This window comes from Alligator mississippiensis, chromosome 8 (genome assembly GCF_030867095.1).
Source record: "Alligator mississippiensis isolate rAllMis1 chromosome 8, rAllMis1, whole genome shotgun sequence".
In the NCBI taxonomy this organism is placed as follows: domain Eukaryota; kingdom Metazoa; phylum Chordata; order Crocodylia; family Alligatoridae; genus Alligator; species Alligator mississippiensis.
The window spans coordinates 27,685,122-27,704,171 of NC_081831.1; the positions used below are offsets into that span (position 1 = coordinate 27,685,122).

At 59.8% G+C, this 19,050-nt stretch overlaps 2 protein-coding genes across 7 annotated transcripts in view; both read left to right on the plus strand.

Annotated features, from left to right (window-relative positions):
* On the plus strand, positions 1-17,245 carry CFP (complement factor properdin). Of its 4 annotated transcripts, XM_014606765.3 has the most exons (11): positions 11,208-11,392; positions 11,939-12,083; positions 12,830-12,993; positions 14,384-14,557; positions 14,721-14,918; positions 15,206-15,379; positions 15,808-16,005; positions 16,264-16,375; positions 16,625-16,776; positions 16,911-16,994; positions 17,072-17,245. In XM_014606765.3, the coding sequence occupies exons 1-11, from the start codon at positions 11,320-11,322 to the stop codon at positions 17,080-17,082; spliced, it is 1,485 nt and encodes a 494-aa protein (XP_014462251.1). In that variant the 5' UTR covers positions 11,208-11,319; the 3' UTR covers positions 17,083-17,245. The 4 variants fall into 4 exon arrangements, with proteins under 4 accessions (XP_019351118.1, XP_006278671.1, XP_014462252.1 ...); XM_019495573.2 differs by lacking the exons at positions 11,208-11,392; positions 12,830-12,993; positions 14,384-14,557; ... (5 more) ...; positions 16,911-16,994; positions 17,072-17,245 and adding exons at positions 1-909; positions 1,209-1,417; positions 1,734-2,117; positions 2,454-2,804; positions 3,310-3,411 and having other exon boundaries at positions 11,939-12,048; XM_014606766.3 differs by lacking the exons at positions 11,208-11,392; positions 11,939-12,083; positions 12,830-12,993; ... (6 more) ...; positions 16,911-16,994; positions 17,072-17,245 and adding exons at positions 2-909; positions 1,209-1,417; positions 1,734-2,117; ... (1 more) ...; positions 3,310-3,411; positions 3,638-7,714.
* SYN1 (synapsin I) overlaps positions 17,132-19,050 on the plus strand; it is a 22,282-nt gene continuing 20,363 nt past the window's right edge. Inside the window, exons 1-3 of one of the 3 annotated variants that reach the window (XM_059732536.1) lie at positions 17,132-17,213; positions 17,801-17,921; positions 18,452-18,802. In XM_059732536.1, the coding sequence (XP_059588519.1) occupies positions 18,471-18,802 (332 nt within the window). In that variant the 5' untranslated portion in view covers positions 17,132-17,213; positions 17,801-17,921; positions 18,452-18,470. Of the gene's footprint in view, positions 17,214-17,800; positions 17,922-18,065; positions 18,803-19,050 lie in introns of those variants that run through there. The other 2 variants (XM_059732538.1, XM_059732537.1) reach the window with 2 other exon arrangements.

The window sequence follows — 19,050 nt, forward strand, 5'->3', positions numbered from 1 at the left end:
GACTTGCCGGTGGTGCCCTGTGATACACAGCCCCGCCCCCACCCTAGCTGTTTCCATGGAGACGGGGCGCGGCGCGGCTGGTGCGTTCTCTCGCCCCGTCCCCGGGGGAGGAGCCAGGCCTTTGGGCCCCGCCCCTCCCCACGTGATCATCATCATCGCCGCGTCGCCCCCGGAGCTGCCAATGGGAGTAGTGCGGGGGGGGGGGGGGGGGAGTGGGGCTAGTGGGGTCTGGGGACACCAGTGGGACCAGTGGCTGGCTGCTACTGAGACTCGTGAGGGCCTGGATATACCAGTGAAACCAGCAACCAGCTACTATTGGGACTAGTAAGGACCTGGGAAGACCAGTGACACCAGCATCTGGGTGCTATTGGGACCAGTAAGGGGAAGAGCAATGGGACCAGCATCCAACTGCTGCTGGTGCCAGTAAGACCTTGGAAATGCCAATGAGACCCATAACCAGAAGATACTGGGACCAGTAAGAGGCCTATGAAGACCAACAAGACTAATAACCATCAGCTCCTGAGAGCAATAAAAGGCCTGGGAAGACCAATGAGACCAGCAACTGACAGATAATGGGACCAGTGACCAGAAGATATCGGGACCAGTAAGAGCCTGGGGACACCGATAAGACCTGTAATCAGCAGCTACTGGAAGCAGTAAGAGTCCTGGAAATACCAGTGAAACCAGTTACCAGGTGCTGCTGGGACCAGTGACCAGAAGATACTGGGTCCAGTAAGGGGCCTGGGAGAGCTGCTGGGACCTGTGACCTACTCCCACTCTGCCCCCCAGCAGCCCCCAGTCCTTCCAGTCTCCGCCTGGCACTGGGACCAGTCTGGGGCTGCGGGTCTGGTGGCGGGGGGCCCATGGAGACACCTGCACCCGGCACGGAGCCCCCCATTCTGCCAGCAGGTGAGGGGCTGCAGGTTGGGAGCGGCATTGCAGGGTGATGCGGGCTGCAGGTCAGGAGTGAGGGGCACCGTGGGTGTACAGGAGGGTCTATGAGTTGGGAGTGAGGGGCACCACAAGGCTGGGAGGGCTGCAGGTCAGTCGTTAGGGACATTGTGGGGAGATGGGGGGGTTGTGGGCCAGGAATGATGGACATTGTGGGGTGATAGGAGAGGACTGGGGGTTGGGAGTGTGGGGCCTGGGGAGCTGTACTGACGCCACCATGTATTCCCCCCCCCCCCCCCCCCCCCCCCCCCCCCGAGGCTCGGACCCATCAGTGCCACTGTGGCAGTTCTTGCTGCAGCTGCTGGGCCAGCGTGGTGCTGGGCACCTCATTGCCTGGACGTCGCCGGATGGGGAATTCAAGCTATTGGATGCCGAGGAGGTTGCCCGACTCTGGGGGCAGCGGAAGAACAAGCCCAACATGAATTATGACAAGCTTAGCCGTGCCCTGCGCTACTACTACGACAAGGTGGGACCCAGGTGTCCAGGACAGGCCACCTCAAACCCCAAATTGCTGGGAGATCCAGGCATCTGATCAAGGCCTCACCACCCTCCCATCCCTTCAAAGCTGCTGTGGGACCCTGGTGTCTGGGCCAGGCAGGGCCTCCCCCCCCCCCCTCAAAATACTGCCCTCAGACCCAGGAATCCAGGCAGGGTCCCTTCCTACCCTGTGGGACCCAGGTGTCTGGGCCCCAGCCCTGTGGTGGGAACCCAGGGGTCCAAGCCCTGGTCCTGCAGTGGGAGCCCAGGCATCCAGGTACTGATCCCTCCCCATGCTCCCCTAGAACATCATCCGGAAGGTCAGCGGCCAGAAGTTCGTCTACAAGTTCGTCTCGTTCCCAGAACTGGAGGGAGGCGGGGCCGAGGAGGGGGCAGGGCTACGGAGGGTGGAGCTGGAGGCCCAGGGGGTGGGGTCAGGGGAGGTGCCGCCCCCTGGCTCCACCCCTGGTTCCACCCCACTGCCTCGCAGCAGCCGCAACGAGTACATGCGCTCGGGGCTGTACTCAACCTTCACACTCCAGTCGCTGCAGGCCCCACCCCTGCTCCGTGGCCCTGCCCGCCTTGGAACCACACCCACCTCAGCACCACCCCCACCTGCCCGTCCGGCCACCGGTGAAGAGGAACCTCCTGCCCCTGACGCAACAGTCACTGAGACCCTGGAAGTGCAGGTGAGGTTGGGGTAGGGGGACAACCCTATGGTTTGCAGGCCCTGACCCTGCAATGGGAACACAGGTGTCTGGGCCCCGGCCATATGGTGGGACCCAGGTGTATGGGATCAGCCTCTGGTGGGAACCCAGGTGTCCCAGCCCTGATCATATGATAGGAGCCCAGGTGTCTCCCTCAGCCTGTTGTGGAAATCCAGGCATCCAGGGTCAGCCTGACATGGGAACTCGGTTGTCTGGGCCCAGCCCTTGATGGGAGCCTGGGCATCTGATCATGGCCTGCGGTAGGAACCCAGGAGTCTAAGTCCCTCCTGAGCTGGCTGCATCCCCCTCTCCCCACAGGTGGTCGTGGCCCCACCCCCAGCCCTAGAGAGCCCCCTGGAGGAGCTGCTACAACTGGGGCAGGTGGAGCCCAAGCTCGAGGGGGCAGAGCCTATCGTGGCTCTGCTGGACCACACAGCCCCCCCAGAGCTGCTGGAGCCCCTTGGGCGAGGAGAGGAGGAGCCTGAGGAGGCCCCACCCCCTGAACCTGGCCCTGTCTCCGCCCCTGCTGAGGGACAGCCCCCCAAGGGCCGGAAGCCTCGGGACCTGGAGCTGCCAGGGCAGGACAAGGGGGGCAGTGGGGCTCTGCTGGCACCTGGGGGGGCTGGCCCTGCCCTCACTCCCAGCCCTGCTCTCTCTGGACACACCTTGGTGAGCCGGGGAGTGAATGGAGCCTGACTGGAGAGGGGGTGGGGCCAAATACAGGAAGGAGAAGATTGGGGGCCAAGGCCTGCATGGCATGGGTGGGGCCAAAGAGCAGCGGATTGAGCCAGAGAGGGGAGGCTGGGGGTTGGACTGCAAGGATGGATGAGCATAGCTGGGAAGGGGTGGGTGGAGCCTAATGGGTTCAGGGTGAGATGATGGGTGGGGCCAGAGAGGGGAAGGCAGGGCCAGAAGGGGTGGGTGGCGTCAAGGAGGGGAGAGTGGAGCCAGAGATAGGGGTGTGGCCAGAAGATGAGGGTAGAGCCAGAGAGGAGCTGGGTGTGGCAGTGACAGGTTAGGCAGAGCCATGGAAATCACAGGGTGGGGCTCTGACTGGCATGGGGAGGGCTTATGTGGGTTGGAGGGGCAGGGCTAGTGTGGGTTCTGATGGGTAGGGCTGGAAGCCAGGGCATGGGGCTGAGCTGGGCAGAGCCTGACCCCTCTCCCCCTGCAGACCCCGGTGCTGCTGACCCCAAGCTCCCTGCCTCCGACCATCCACTTCTGGAGCACCCTGAGCCCCATCGCACCACGGAGCCCGGCCAGGCTGAGCTTCCAGGTGGGCTGCGGGTCGGAAGTGAGGGGCACCATGGGTAAATGGTGGGACTATGGGTCAGGAGTGGTGAGTGGCACCACTGAGGGGATGGTATGGGGTGCAGGTCAGGAACGAAAGGTGGCATGGGGCTATGGGGAAGCTGTGGGTTGGGAGTGAGGGGCACCACAGAGGTATGGTGGGGCTGCGGGTCAGGAGTGACGGCCATTGGCTGAACCCCTTCCCTCAACAGTTCCCAACCAGTGCAGGGGCCTCGGCACCCACCCCGTCCCTCAGCGTGGACGGCCTCTCCACTCCTGTCGTCCTCTCGCCCGGGCCTCAGAAGCCATGACACCAACATCCGTCCACATATCCATCCACCAGATCTGCTTCCTCAAGGCGCTCCACTACTGCCTCAGGGTCCACCCCTTCCATTTTTGGGGGGGCCTCTGGGACTCCCCCCTTTGGGAGAAGGGGTCTATTTTTCACAGCGTTGGGAAATGTCCTCCCCTTGGCGCCCTGTTAGGGGGCCCCTGGGTGTTTACATGTGGGGAGGGGGCTGGTTTCAGGGGCTCTCCTAGCCCTGTCACCCACAATTGGCCTGGCTGCTAGGCAGCCATCTTTGTTTTTGAGGGTGCAGGGAGTAGCAATGGCAGCCATCTTTGTTTGGACATGGCTAAGGTGGTAGTCATTTTGGTTCGAACCAGACTGAGGCTGCCATCTTGGTTCAGAAATGGCCAGAGTGGTGGCCATTTTGGTTTTGCCAAGGCTGATGCAGCCATCTTGCTTTGGACATGGCTAGGGTGGCCCTTTTGACTTGATGAAAGCCAAAGTATTGGCCATCTTTAGCTCAATATTTGAGGGTAGGGGGAGGATTTTAGTGGGGCATTGACCATTTTTATCATGACTGGATTCGACCTGTCAGCCATCTTGGTTTTGGTTTGGCAGAGGTTGGGGTTGGAGGGGATGGAATCACAGCCATATTTGTTCAGCCAGGGTCAAGGGGAGAGGGGGATTGTTGGCCATGTTGGTTTTGGTCGAAATTTTCAGGCTGGCCCCTTGTTAGCCACGTTGATTTGGGCTGGTATTGGTGGCAGCCATGTTGGTCATGGCTCAACACTGCAGTGGCCATATTTGTTTTGGCTGACATTTCTATTGGCCATGATTTTTGGTTTTGGGAAGAGGTCAGCCATGTTTATTTTGGCTTTGAAGGGTATTGGCTTTGTTTGCTTTGGGTGGTGGCCTCGGCCGTGTTTTTTTTGGCTTGAGGGATGGTGTTGGCCATGTTTGTTTTGGCTTGGGGGGGGTAGCATCAGCCATATTTGTTTTGGCTGGGGAAGATGTCAGCTATGTTTATGGTCAGCATTGACATAAGCCATATTTATTATGGCTGGCCGTTGTGTGTGGCGGCCATGTTTTTTTGATGTGTGTCTGGGGAGAGGGACCTGTTGGCCATGTTTGTTTTGGCTGGGTCAGATGTGCAGCAGCATGTCAGCCATGTTTGTTTTGGCTTTGGAGGGGGCGTCAGCCATGTTTGTTTTGGCTAGGGCCAGGTTGGTCATGTTTTGTTTTGGCTTCAGGAGGGTGTGTCGGTCATGTTTGTTTTGGCTGGCATCGCTATCAACTGTTTATTTTGGGTGGGCAGGTCATGGGCCACCCTTGACTGGAGAGGCTACATAGCATTAGCATCAGCCATGTTGGGAGCAGGGGCGCCTGCCATGTTTCTTTGTGCCCCTGTCCATTGCCGTGTTTACAGCAGATGGAGACATCCAGATCTCCCTATTTTGTCCCTTGATTTCCTTCCTGGGGGGTCAGAAGTTGTCAGGGTGGAAGTCCCACCTCCCCTTACTTTTTTTATTCCTGGAGGTCACCATGGAAACTTTCTATTCCCTGCTTGTCGCTATAGAAACCGTGGAGGAGGAAGCCCCACCCCTTTTTATTGCAAGGGGACCTCTGTGCCAGTGGTTTTGTTGATTTATTTCTTGACAATCAGTTGTTACCATGGAGATGGCCCACCAGGAAATCCTGCCCCCTCCAGCCCCACCTCTTGCCTCCTGGCACCTTTTAGAGCTTGGGTCCCTGTTACTGGCTTCCTGTCTGTTACTGGAGAAACAGCTGAGGCAGAAGTCCTGCCTCAAGGACTCTCGTGCTTCCCACTTGCTTCATTGCTGTGGTAATGGTGAAAGAGGAAGCCTTGCTTTGTTTCCCCCACATTGTCCCCTGCCTGCGGTTTAGGGCAATGCTTTCTGTCACCACAGAAATGGCAAATGAGGAAGTCCTGCCCTCACAAAAGAGGAAGTCTTGCCTTTTCTCCTTCCCCCTTACAGCCTCCCAGGATTGCCCTGAGACTGCAAGATTTATAATACATGAGGATTAGTGGGGAAGAATTTGCCTTGGCTGACTTTCACAACTCTTGGGTAGGTGTCATTCAGGCTTTTCTTTTCCTCCGGCAGACATGCTGAGACTTTCTTCACAGCTCTCACCAGACCAGGAGCTCCTTCTGCCTTTCCAGCAATGGTCAGGGATGCGGCTAACCAAAGCATCAGCCTTTTTCCAGCCTCTCTGGGAATCGCTTTCACCACCTTCACATGGCTCTTGGGATGTCTTTTGGTCCCCACTACTTGTCCTCAGGCTCTTTGCTGGGTGCCTGTGCCAGCTGCGAATCTGCCTCCGATGCCTTTAGCTTCCCTTTTCAATATGCTATGTTTTCTCATTTTGAAGAGAAACTTCCCGCTATCTCTCCTTTTCTCACTCCAAGTTGCTTGATCTTTTCCCTTTCACTTAGAAGGCACCTGGGCCCTTTATGGGGACAGGCTTTGACTTCAATTTCTTTTGCTTTCTCTTGAGGTCAGTAATCCCAGCATTTCTTTTTTCTGGTCTTGCTGCTTTCCCCCTCTTTCTTCTGTCCCACTACTTTTTCTTCTCCATTTTAAGGAGGAAAATCTCCTTGCTTTGAAAGCCTCCGTCCCCTCCTGGCACCGTGGCCCTGCCGGCTTCAGGACCCCACACCTGTCTTGGGTAGAGTGGAGAGATTGTAATCTGTGTTCTCAGCCCAGAGTCACCCGGGGTGCACGTGTGTTGCTCTGTCACCCTTTCGCGGTCTCCTTTCTGTGCTAGACCTGTCCTGGGAAAGGGCTGGAAACCCTTTATTTATTGCTGCCTGTTCCCAGAGTCCTTTTTATTGTGGGGTGGGGGTCCTTGAAGACCCAGCCCCTTAGGCAGCTGCTGGCTGCCTGACTTTTTTGGGCTTTTATATGATATAATATCCATCTATTTTTTAACAAGGGGGGTGGAGCTTAGCCCGGATTAACCCAGCCACTGGCTGGGGGTGTCTTACCCCAGGGTAAGTTGGGGGGAGCAGAGAAAGGTATTTTTCAGTCATAAGAAACTTTGCACTGCCCCATGGGGGCTTTGTTTCTTCTTTTCTGATGCATCAAGCACTTTGGGGGGGGGGGGTTCATATGTGTTCCCAAGGGTCACATGTGTGCCCAAGAGTCACAAGGAGAAATGGAGGGGCAGGGTGGGGGGGGATACATGCGTGGTGCTGGGCTGAGACAGTCCAGGGCGTGCACCATGGGTAAGGCATGGGAGGGGAGCTTTCTCCCTGCATGGGAACTATGTGTCAGCTGCGGACAGGGCATGGTAAAGTGCATCTGACCCGTGGGTGATGGACATGTAAGCTGGGGGGGGAGGGGGACTGCATGGCCCACCCATGTGAGGTGCGGGTAAGATCTGTGTAGCAATCATGGACATGATACGTGTGAGTAAAATACATTTGAGCCTACCTGCTTTGTCAACTGTGAGGAAAACATGAGGCAGACATGTGAGGGGTAAGGAAAATGTTTGTGAAGTGGGGGTATCACATGTGTGAGCCATATATAAGTTGTGGGTACAATGCATGTGAATCATGGGTAAAACACACGCAAACTGTGTTGTAAAACACACATGATCTGTGTATACACTATGGGCAAAATGTATATCAATTGGGAAACATGTCAAACACATGTGAGGGATGGGTGACGCACACACCTGAGCTGTGTGTCAACTGTAGGCATGAAGCTTGAGTAAGATGTGTAAATTGTGTGTGAGCCGTGAGGCCATGTATACATGTAAGCCATGTATAAACTGTGGGTTAAACCCATGTCCATTGTGGGTTTAACATGTAAGCCATGGTTAAACCATGGGGAATGTGTGTGATTTGTGAGGAAAACGTGTCAAACACGCGTGAGCTGTGTGTAACACATGGGTTCAACACATGGGTTGTGGTTAAAACCCATGTCAGTTGTGGGTATGACATGGAAGCCATGAATAAACCATGGGTTAACGTGTGTGTCATGAGTTGAACATGAAGCCATGTGGAAAGCTTGGGTCAAACGCATGTAAGCTGGAAGGTGAATGCATGTTGCCACGTGTTAAAAAGACCCTTCCTCAGACAACTGCAACAAATTCTGAAGCACATGGAAGCCATGAGCAAATATGCCAAGCCATGGGGATATCATGTGTTCTCTGGGAGGAGAACACACTTGGAGCCCAGCTGAAGAACACATGGAGCCCATGTGTGGGCATGAGAAACATGTCACTTCTCTGTGGAGCACACATGTGAACAGTGAGCAGAAACCACATGGGGAACAGTGAGTAAAGAAAGGCATGTAATGTATATACAACCAGGTCACGCCACACACACTACATGGAAACGATTTGCCAGAAACGTGTAGAAACCATGCAGAACCCAGGAGGGTGAAGCACGTGGTGAATAATGAGTAGCATACATGGAACGTGTACAGAATGGATCAAAACATGACAGACAACCCATGGAAACCATGAGGTAAAACGTGTGATACAGAGCATTGCATGCGTCATGAAGCAGAAGACCTGTAACATACATGTGAAATGTGTCATATCCACTTAACCAGGTGTGTGACCCAGGCACAGGGCCTAGTTCGGTTTCCATTGCCATGACAACAGACTAGGCTGCAGCTCCAACCTAGTGGATTTGTGGGCATGGGTGGGGGGAGGGGCTGAAGGGTATCAATGCAGCTGCGGGGGGGCAGTAGGTCTGGGGGGCAATCAGTGGCAACATTGGAACAGAGCCAGGGAGGGGGGCACAGTCAGTCAACACTGCCACCAGGTTGCTAGGGAGGAATCTGTTGTTGCCATGAACACCATGGATGGGCCATTTGCTATGGTGGGCTCCATGCTTGCTACAAAGAGGCTGTTACTGTGGAGACTGGTGGGGCTACATGGTTGCCAGGGAGGAGGATGGGGTTGCCAGGGGGAATTCCATGGTTGCCCCAGAGAAGGTTGATATTGCTAGGGAGAATTCCAAGGGGTTGCTAGCAGGATATGGCTGCTATGCAGCCCGGGGGGGGGAGTTGGGGGGTAGACGCACGAAATTCTGCTGTTAACCGGCATGACGTGATTGTCATGGGATCCCATGGCTGCTGGGGAGGATATAGTTCCTCCGCCCCTGCCCAACCCTCCCTCCAGCTAGCTCTAGGGCTCCTCCCCTTCCTCCCTCTCCCGGCTCCAGATATGGGCAGCTGAACCCAGGCATCCATCTAGGGGCAGCTTTTTCTACTCTTCCCAAGGGCCTAAGGGGAACCTAGAGCAGGGTGCACTGGGTGCCCATACTCCTGGGTTTTCTGGGAGGGGAGTTGGGGGCTGTGGGGTATGGGAACAGGGCTCTGGGAGCCCAGAGACCTGGGTTATATTGTCTGCAGCGCAGCTGCTGAGGAAGGACCCTGTGTGGGGAACCTTTAAGGGGATGAAATCTGATGCCTCCATTTAGGGGAGGAGCGAGTCAATGACATTGTAGGCCTCAAAGTAATATCATAGGGCCTGGGAATGGGAAACCCCCAACCTGGAATCTTACAGCTGGGGGTAGCCCTGGGATGGGGCCCTGGTGGGGGCTGTCAGTTGGAAGTGAGGGGCACCACAGGAAGTGGGGGGTGCAGGTCAGGAGTGAGGGTCACAGTGGAGTTATGAGGGGTCTGCAGGTCCAGAGTGAGGGGCACCACAGAGTTGGGAGGAGGGGTTGTAGGTCAGGAGTGAGGGGCACTGCAGGGCTGGGGGTCAAACACAAAGGACAGTAGGAGGGGATGTGGGTCAGACGTGAGGGGTACTGGGGGGGCTGCAAGTCAAGATTGAGGGGAATGGGGGGGGCTTCAGGACTGGAGTAAGGGACAGTACAGAGTTGAGAGCAGGGCTCCGTGGGACTATGGGGGCAGGCTTCGGGTCAGGCATGAGGGGCTGCATGGGATTTTGGGAGGGCTGTGGGTTGGGAGTGAGGGGCACTGGAGGGGGGCCTGTGGGTCATGATTGAGTCATAATTTACCCCCCATTCACTGTTCCCTTTTCATGGGGGGGCAGTGAATCTCATGCTGGGAGAGGGCAGGGGGTCCCCTAGAACACCAGGGTCCTCAGGGCCTTTGAACATAGATTTGAGACCCCCTCCACCCCCTCCAAGAAGTGCCCATGTCACTAGGTGGCAGGCCCCACACCATTTAACCCCCCTGGCCTGGGGGTCAGTGAGGAACTCCCCTGGGCCTTGCCCCCACCCCATCTCAGCCACAGGAACCCTATCCCCCCAGCCAGATTTGGGCCCAGCTGGTCTGGTACTAGGCTGAACTCAAGCCTGGTCCTGGTGCCATGACAACTCAAGCCTGATGCCCCTGCCATTGCTCCTGTTCAAGGGAGGCACAGCCCAGTCAGACCAGTTGGGGTCCTCTCAGCTTGGCCTAGTCAGACCAGTTTGGCTCCCAGTCCAACCCAGTCTGACCAGTTCAGCCCCCAGCAACCCCCCCTCCCCCACCCAGGTCAGATTTGGGTCTGAGTGGGGACACTAAACTAGACTGAACTTGGACCTGGTCCTGTTGCTATGGAAACTCAAATCTGTTGCACCTAATATTGCTCCCATTGTGGGGAGAAAGGGAGGCAGGGCACAGTCCAGTCAGGCCAGTTTGGCCCACTCCCAACTTGGCCCAGTCACATCAGTTTGGACCCTAGCCTGGCCCAGTCACATCAGTTCACCCTCCCTCACCCACCCACTTGGCGCCTCTCAGCCTGGCCCAGTCAGACCCGTTCACCCACTTCCCCACCCCCGCTTTGGCTGCTGGCACCACAAGATCAAGTTTCTTTTCCTTGGAAGTCACCAACTTCCTCATTTCTGCACCCACCCTCCCCCTCTTGCCCCCACAGTTCCTGTCCCCCTTCCCTTCCCCCCCTCCCAGCTCTTTCTTTCCTCCTTGGGACCACCAGGGGCCTCGCCCTTCCAAGAAAATCATCCCTGCTTCCCTCTCCTTCCTGGGCCTGGCAGGGACAGACATGGGGCTGCCCTGAAACCAACCCCACACCACCCCCTATCCAGCCTGGGCACTGGGACTAGCAAAACTGGATCTGTGGTGCCCCTCACTCCTGACCTGCAGCTCCTCTCCATGGTGCTTCGCACTCCCAACCTACAGCCCCTTCCACAGGCCTACAGTGACCCTTACCCCTGACCCACAAGCCTCATTCCCCCGCTTAATTGTGCCCCTCACTCCTGACCTGCTGCCTTCTCTGTGGTGCCCCTCACTCTTGAGGCACAGCCCCCACTCCACAATGGTGCTTCACTCCCAACCTATAGCACCCACCCTGCAATACCCCTTACTCCCAACCTGCAGCTTCCCCTTGTGGTGCCCCTCACCTGCAGCCCACCCATCACCCCATGGTGCCTCTTACCCCCGCCCTCCCCGTCACCCCATGCTGCCCTTCACTGTTGCCCTTCATGCTCGACCAACAGTTTCCCACATCATGCTGAGTCAGGCTCTTGGCGACGTCCTGGGTGGGGCGGGGCTGGTGCACATTGCCCTTCTCCTCCTCCCCTGACCAGCTCAGAGGCTGTCTTGGGAGTTGTCTGTGTAGCTGCAGCGTTGGCCTGTTGTCTGTCCATCTGGGTCCATGGATGGTCCATGGACCATGCCCCTGCTCCTGACAGCCGCCTGCTTGGCCTGGGGCCTGCTGCCCCCAGCAGGTACCTGCCTGGTTCCTGGGTTCTTTGTTTCTGTGTCTCCCAGATGCCTGGGTTTTGTGTGTGTGTCCCTCCAGACACCTAGGTTCTGTGTTCTCTGGACACCTGGGTTCTCTGTGCCTGTGTCCACCTGGACTCTGGGGTTCTTTGTATCCCTTCAACTTCTGGGTTCTCTGTCTCTCTGTCCCCTGAAGCCTGGCTTCTCTGTGTCTATGTCGTCCGTCCGTCCCCCCGTCCCCCCCCCCCCACCTTGGTTCTCAGGGAGTCTGTTAACCACCCTCCCACCTTCACCCATCCCCAGACACCTGGGTTCTCTGCATGCCTGTGCCCTACCCGAGATGCCTGGGTTTTCAGTGTGCTCACAGCCCACCTGGAGGCTTGGTTTTCCTGTATGTCCACTACCCCCCAGACACCTGGGTTCCCTGCATGTCAGTGGCCCACCTGGACACCTGGGTTTCCCATGTGCCTCCCCACTCTGCCCCCCCCCCCCCCAGGGAACCTGGGTCCCATGCCTCTCTCTCTTCACCCCCGCCAACTGTGTTCCCTCAGGTGCACAGATCGGGCGGTGCTATGTAGACTTTGCGGATGGTGCCTGCCGAGACCTACTGGGCGAGGGGGTGGCTGAGGTCGACTGCTGCCTCAACCCACACTTTGGCTACCGGACCCAGCCTGACGCACCCTGCCAGGCCTGCGGGTTAGTGACCCCTCCCCTGCCAGGAACCCTCACCACCAGAGCTTTGAGGGGGTCCTTTGTTGGGACTCCACAAAGGACCCCCTCACCCCTGAGACCCCCAAAAGCTACCTTGAGACCCCAAGAGACCTCTGGTCCTGGACCCCCCTGAGAGATACCCCTGACCCCAGAGCCCCCTCCCCCCCCGGTATTCCCCCTGAGGCCCCCTACAGAACCCATCCTTGAGGGCCCCCCCACGTAAGTCTCCCAGCCCCAGAGCCCTCAAGACTCCCCCCTGAGGGAACCCAATCCCCAAGTTCCCTCCAAAGTGACCCTCACAGGATCCCCCCATACAGGACCCCCAGATCCCCCCTTGGAGTCCCCCCTGGACTCCCACAAGATGCTTTTCTGAGAGACCCCCATCCCTATGCCTCCCCCTGAGCCCCATGCCCTTGAGAACCCCCACAGCTCCTCCTATGTTACACCCTGAGGGACCCCCCCAGGACACCAGAAACACCCCACACAGAGCCATCCCTGTGGCCCTAGACCCTCCCAGAGCCCTTTCCAGCCTGGAACCCCCTGAGGGATCTCCCCAACCCCCCCAGGGGCCCTTGATCCCCCATGAGATCCTTCCCCCAAGACACCCCACCCAGAGCTTGCCCCACCCTGTGCTCCCCCCCCCGAAGGGCCTCCACCCCTTTGAGACCCCAGGGGGAGGCCCCCTGTCCTGAGGGCCCTAAACCCCCCTGAGGGGAGTGTGGTGCCCGCAGGCCAGCTGTGTGGGGGGCCTGGTCACCATGGGGTGCCTGCTCAGTATCATGTGGGGAAGGGGCCCAACGCCGCCAGCGCATGTGCCAAGGCCGGGAGGGCTGTGCCAGAGGGCTGCGGCGCCAGCGTGAGGTCCAGGCCTGCACCCCCAGCCCCTGCTGCCCTGGTGAGTTTCTGCATCCCACATGGTACCCCCTATATCACCCCGTACTTTCACTCCCTGTAGAACCTCTATAGCCCCCGCCACCTGCACCCCCTGTAACACTCCCCTACCTTCACACCTATAGCACCACGTAACACCCCATAGTATCCCCTCTCATTATAGCACTCCTACAGCACCCCCCTACCTGCACCCCTTATAGCTCCCCCCTACTTACACCCCTGTAGCACCCCCTGTAAGTCTCTGTAACACCCCCTATAGCACCCTCTGTACCACACCCTGTAGCACCCCTATAGCACCCCACATACCTGCACACCCTAGAGCACCCCCAGCCCCTGCTGCCCCAGGAATTCTGTGCACCTAGCATGGCACTCCCAACCCTGGCACCCCATATAGCACCTCTCCAGTAACTGCTGCCCCGGTAACTGTATACACCCCATATAGGACCTCCCCATAGCACCCCTACAGCCCCCCCCTTGCTGCCCCTAAATCACTGGGGAGTGGGGCAGAGGGAGTGGAAGTGGGTGTCTGGGCAGGGAGTGGCTGGGAGGGTCTTAGAGGGCTGAGGGGTCCATGGGGAGTCTCAGGGCTGAGGGCATCTGTGGAGGTGGAGGGGGCCAGTCAGGGGCTGTGTCTCAGGGCTTTGCAAGACTGTGGGAGAACATGGGGGGGGGGGCTGTGGGGGTCCATGGGAGTGGGTGGGGGTCCAGGGCAGTCTCAGGGCTAGGATGTGGTGAGGGAGTCTGGGGAGGGTCATCCCGGAGATTGTCATGGCTGTGGAGTAGGGGAGACCATGGCAGGATTGGGGCTGTGGGAGGTCCATGGGGGGGCCTCAGGGCTTGGAGCAGGGGCCATAGGGGATCTGGGAACATTTTTGAGGGGGATGTTTGGAGGTGGGAGGGAGTGTGGGAGGAGGCCCATGGGAATGGGGAGGGGCCATAGGGGGCCCTGTGGGAGGGTCTCAGGGCTGGGGGGGGGTCTGTGGGGGTGGTGTCGTGGTGGGAGGGGCTGGGACATCTGCAGGGGTGGGGGACTGTGGGGGGCACTAGGGGGAGTTTGGGAGGGGTTGGGGTGTCCTTGTGGGTTGTCTGGGGGGTGGGAGAGTCTTAAAGGTGTAAGGGGGTGGGAGGTTGGAGGGATCTATGAAGGTGGTCACTGGGGATGGAGGGCCATGGGGAGGGTCCATAGTGTGGGGGGTAATGGGGGTCTGGTGGGGGGGTTCAAAGCTGGGAGAGGGTGGGGGTTTCTGTGGGGTCAGGGTATCTGTGTAGGGTCTGTTGGGGGCTTTTGTGGGGGTCTCAGGGCTGGGAGGGTCTGGGGGATCTATGGGGATGGGCGCCTTGTGAGGGTGGTCTCAGGGGTCTGTGCACCAGCGCTGACCCCCAGTCATGGGCAGTGGTGGGGGGTTGGTCACCATGGTCGCCATGGGGCCCCTGCTCGGTGACGTGTGAGAGTGGGGAGCAGCGCCGCACCCGGACCTGTACGGAGCCCCCACCAGCCTGTGGCGGCGTCTGCCCTCCTGGGTCATCCAGCGAGAGCCGCCCCTGCCGTGACCCCCGGCCCTGCCCCAGTGAGTGACCTTTGTGCTGGGAGCTGGGGATAGAGGGATAGATGGGGGATTGGAGGGATGGATAGACCTATGAATGGATGGATGGGGGGATGTGTTGGGGGCTGGGACCAGGTTTGGGGCATGTGGGGCTGCCCCCTCTCCCCTGACCTCTCTTACCCCCCAGCACATGGATCATGGGGCCCCTGGGGGCCGTGGGGCCCCTGTTCCACCACGTGTGCCCCTGACGGCCCTGGCCCACGGCCCAGTCAGCACCGCCAGCGCCTGTGCAACAGCCCTGCACCCTCCCAGGACCCCCCTGGCCAGGCCTGCCCTGGCCCCAGCACCCAGGACCAGTCCTGCACCAACCTGCCCTTCTGCCCAGGTATGGTGCCCCCAGCTCAGGGCAATTACTGAATAGAACACTACTGGGGGAGGCTGGAAGTTGACCAGCTCTGAGGTGGAATGGCGAAGTGTAACTACCCAGGCAGGGCTGAGATGCAGCCAGCTCTGAGGTGGAAGAGTCAGGGAATGGCTGAGTATAATGCTGCATGGGGAGGCCTGGGAGGTGCCCAGCTCTGAGGTACAACAGTCATATATAACAGCCCGCAGAGAGGCCAGGATGCAGCAGACTCTGGGTGGGGGCAGCATGTGATGCCTATGTCTCCACAGTGGATGGTGCGTGGGGTGCATGGACAGCAGCTGCCCCATGCCCCGTGACCTGCGGGCTGGGGAAGGTGACACAACGCCGGGCATGTGACAGCCCTGCACCCCAGCATGGCGGGACCCCTTGCTCTGGCCCCAATACACAGACAAACATCTGCAACACACACCAGCCCTGTCCAGGTACCACATGTGGGCTGGTCCATACGTGAGCCTGAGAGACCCGGTGTGTATGTTCCCTGGATGTCTGGGTTCTACATATGTGCATGAGAGACCCAGACACCTTGGTCGTGTGTGAGACTGGGACAACTGGGCTGTGTGCGCGCGCCCTGGATATGTGGATTTCCTGTGGGTGTTCCTTAAATGCCTGGGGGAAGGGAAGGAACCTGGACACCTGGGTTCTGTATTGGGGGGGGCACCAAATTAACTCCTCAGGTGCTGAATGTGGGGCTGCCCTTACTGAACACCCATTGGGCCCACAGCAGAGGGTGGGGGTATGTGTGTGGGGAAGCCCCCTCTGCCCCCATTAACTCCTCACTGCCTGCCCAGAGGGGCAATGGGGGGGTCCCTCCCCCCCACCCCAGCCCCCATTAACCCTATGCCACCTGCAGTGGATGGGCACTGGTCAGAATGGTCAGCTTGGACACGGTGCTCCCGCCCGGGCTTCACAAGCCGCATCAACTGCCAGGAGATCATAGGGCAGCAGAAGCGCACTCGAGTGTGCGAGGGGCGTGCACACAATGGGCAGCGCTGCCCGGGCTCCACTACCCAGGAGATCCGCTTCTGCTACAATATGCAGCTCTGCAGCTGTGAGCTGGGAGTGGGGACGAGGCCTGAACCCAGGGTCGATGGTCCCAGGGAGGAACTGGGCCTGAGGCTCGGGGAGATGGGCCTGGTGGGGCAGGAGGCTTGAAGCCAGCGTGGGGAGCTAGGGGTTGGGGCAGGAGATGGGTCTGGGGGCAGCAGGACTGAGGCCGGGATAGATGGGCCCAGAGTGGGGTGGGCTTGAGGCTGGGGGAGATGGGGCCGGGTACCTCGGCCCACGCTAACCCCGCCCTCCTCCCCAGTGCCGGGGGCCTGGTCCGACTGGAGCCCCTGGGGGCTCTGTCTCCCGCCCTGCGGCCCCTCCCCCACCCGCACCCGCCTGCGCCAGTGTCTTCCCGTCCTGCCCAAGTACCCGTGAGTGTGGGGTGAAGCCAGGGGGCGGGGCTGCACACCGGGGTGTGGCCTGAGGTGGAGGCGGAGCCGGAAGTGGGAGGGAGGGGGTCTAAAAGGGGTGGGGCCTGAGGTGGGAGGCGAGGTCTAGTGCCTGGGGGCGGGGCCTGACTTTGAGGGGAGGGCCCCATCTATGGGGGTGGGGCCTGGCCTAGCACAGCCTGGGCCTGGCTGCAGGTGTTCTGACCATGGCCCTGTGGCTTCTTCCCCCAGGTTGGTGACGCAAGGGGTGGGCGGGGCTGGCATCGTGAACATCACGTTCTGGGGTCGGACGCTTGCAGCCTGTGAGCCCTTGCAGGGACAGCGCCTGCAACTGGAGGAGGCGGTGCCTTGCAAGCATGTGCCACCCTGCGACGAGGACGCCGGTGAGCGCCCGGATGCCTGGGTTCTCGGAGGTGTTCTTTGGTGGGCAGTGGGGGGCCTTTACCTCGGGCACCAGGGTTCTCTGGAAAGGGCGCTTGGGTTCCGTGGGTCTCAGGTTCCCACCTTCCCCTGCCAGAGGAAGATGAGGGGATCTTGAAGCCGCGGTCGCCTGGCGCCTACGACCCCAATGAGGGGGCCGAGGACCTGGACTTGGGCGTAGGTAAGGGGCTGTGGGGCCTGATTTGGGGTTGGGGGCGACTGGGCCTTGTTTAACCTTTTCCTGGTCTGTCCTTGCAGCCGAACCGTGAAGCCAGCTCTGAACACCCCCCCACCCCGCCCCCCAGTATTAGTGCGGAGGGCGACCAGAGGAGCCCTCGGCCTGGGCCTACTCCTAGCCCCGGCCCCCACCTCGCTGCAGCTCTCAAGCCTCCCCCCTTCTGTGAGCATCACCCCAATAAAGATATCCTCGAACTCTGGTTGCAGTGGGGCTGTGCGGGGGGAATCAGGACGCCTGTGTCCTCCAGGTGGGGCGGGGGCCAGGACACCTGGGTTCTCGGGGCGGGGGAGGGACAGACGCCTGGGTTCCCTGGGAAGGGGAGTTGGGGATGAGAGCCCGAGCGCCTGAGCAATCTCCTGGGGAGGGAGGAGCGGGGCTTTGGCGGGGGTGACGTCAGTGCAGATCTGCGGCTCCGCCCGGGGACAGCAGGGGGCGCTGTCGGCTCCCAGATGCTCACTGCTGCAGGGCTGCGGCTCGGGCTAGGGAGGGCTGCGGCTCAGAAGTGAGGGGAACGAAGGCGTGGGGGGAACCGGGTGAGGAGTGAGGGGCACCATGGGGGGGGTGAGGGCGGGGTTCTTGGGCATGTCTACCCCCCGCCTCGTCCCCAGCGTCTTCTTTCCGGACGCCTGGGTCCCTCAGGATTTGGGGCTGCGGTCGGGCCCCCTCTGACACCTAGGGCCCCTTTTACCGCTCCCCCATCCCTATTTGCCCCCTCTAGTTGCCCCCAACCCTTTTAATTGCCCCTCAAGGTGTCGCAGCCCCAGCACCACGGACAGCGCCTCCCCTCCGGCTCGCACCACCGCGCAAGCGCAGAGAGATATCGAGGCCCGCGGAATGGACCATTCCATTGCCCCCCTCCCGGCTGCCATGGTACAGCCTCCGCCCGGTCTGAGCAGAGCGGGAAACGGGCGAGACCATGTTGGGTCCGGGGAGGTGGGAGGGGCTTGAGCGAGACCATTGGCGTTGGTGGCGAGGGGAGACATATAAGAGCCGGGAGCAGCCCGCATAAGCCCAAATCGAGCTGGGAGCGGGGACGAGGTGGGTTAGGCTCAGCCAGGACCTCCGCCGGCCGGGGAGCAGGGAACCATAGGGACTCTTCCCTACAGAGCCTCCCCATCCCTATAGGGCCCCTAGGGCTGCCGCAGCTTCCAGCAACCCCCATAAGCCCTAAAAGCCTTCCCTATAGCTCCCTAATTTCTTTATAGGCCCCTAGAACTCTCTAGAGTCCCTAGAGCTTCCTACAGCCCCTAGAGCTCCCAAGAGACCCTACAGAGCCCCTTTAGATCCCTCAGCACCCCTATAAACTACTAGAGAGCTCCAGAACCCCTATAGACCCCTACAGTTCCCTAGCCCCTCTCTAGCTCCCTATAGGTTCCTGGACCTCCCTTGATCCCCTCTAGCCCCCGCAGTGCCAGTAGGATGAACTACCTGCGGCGCCGGTTGTCAGACAGCAACTTCATGGCAAACCTGCCCAACGGGTACATGACAGACCTGCAGCGCCCGATGCCACCCCCACCCCCGCCCGGCCCTGCTGTGCCTCCTGCCTCCCCTGGTGACCGGCCCCCCTCGGCCCCTGGGCCAGGTGGGGGTGGGGGAGGGGGTGGGGGCTTCTTCTCCTCACTATCCAATGCTGTCAAGCAGACGACGGCAGCGGCAGCTGCCACCTTCAGTGAGCAGGTGGGTGGGGGCGGGGCTGGGGGTGGGGCCCGTGGGCGCCTCCTGTTGGTCATCGACGAGCCGGGGACAGACTGGTGAGTGCAGGGCCATGGGGGGTGGGGGCACTGGGGTCTGTCCACCCATCCCATTCACCTGTCAAGCCATGCATCCATCTGGCTATCCACCCCATTGGTCTGTTTATCTCTCCATCCCATCCGTGGATTCATCCATCCCTCCTTCCTGTCTGTCTGTTCAACTGTCCACATACCCATCCTTCTCTCTGTTCCCTCCTCTGTGTGTCTGTCCACTGATCCTTCTGCTAAGTCACTGCTGCTAGGGACTG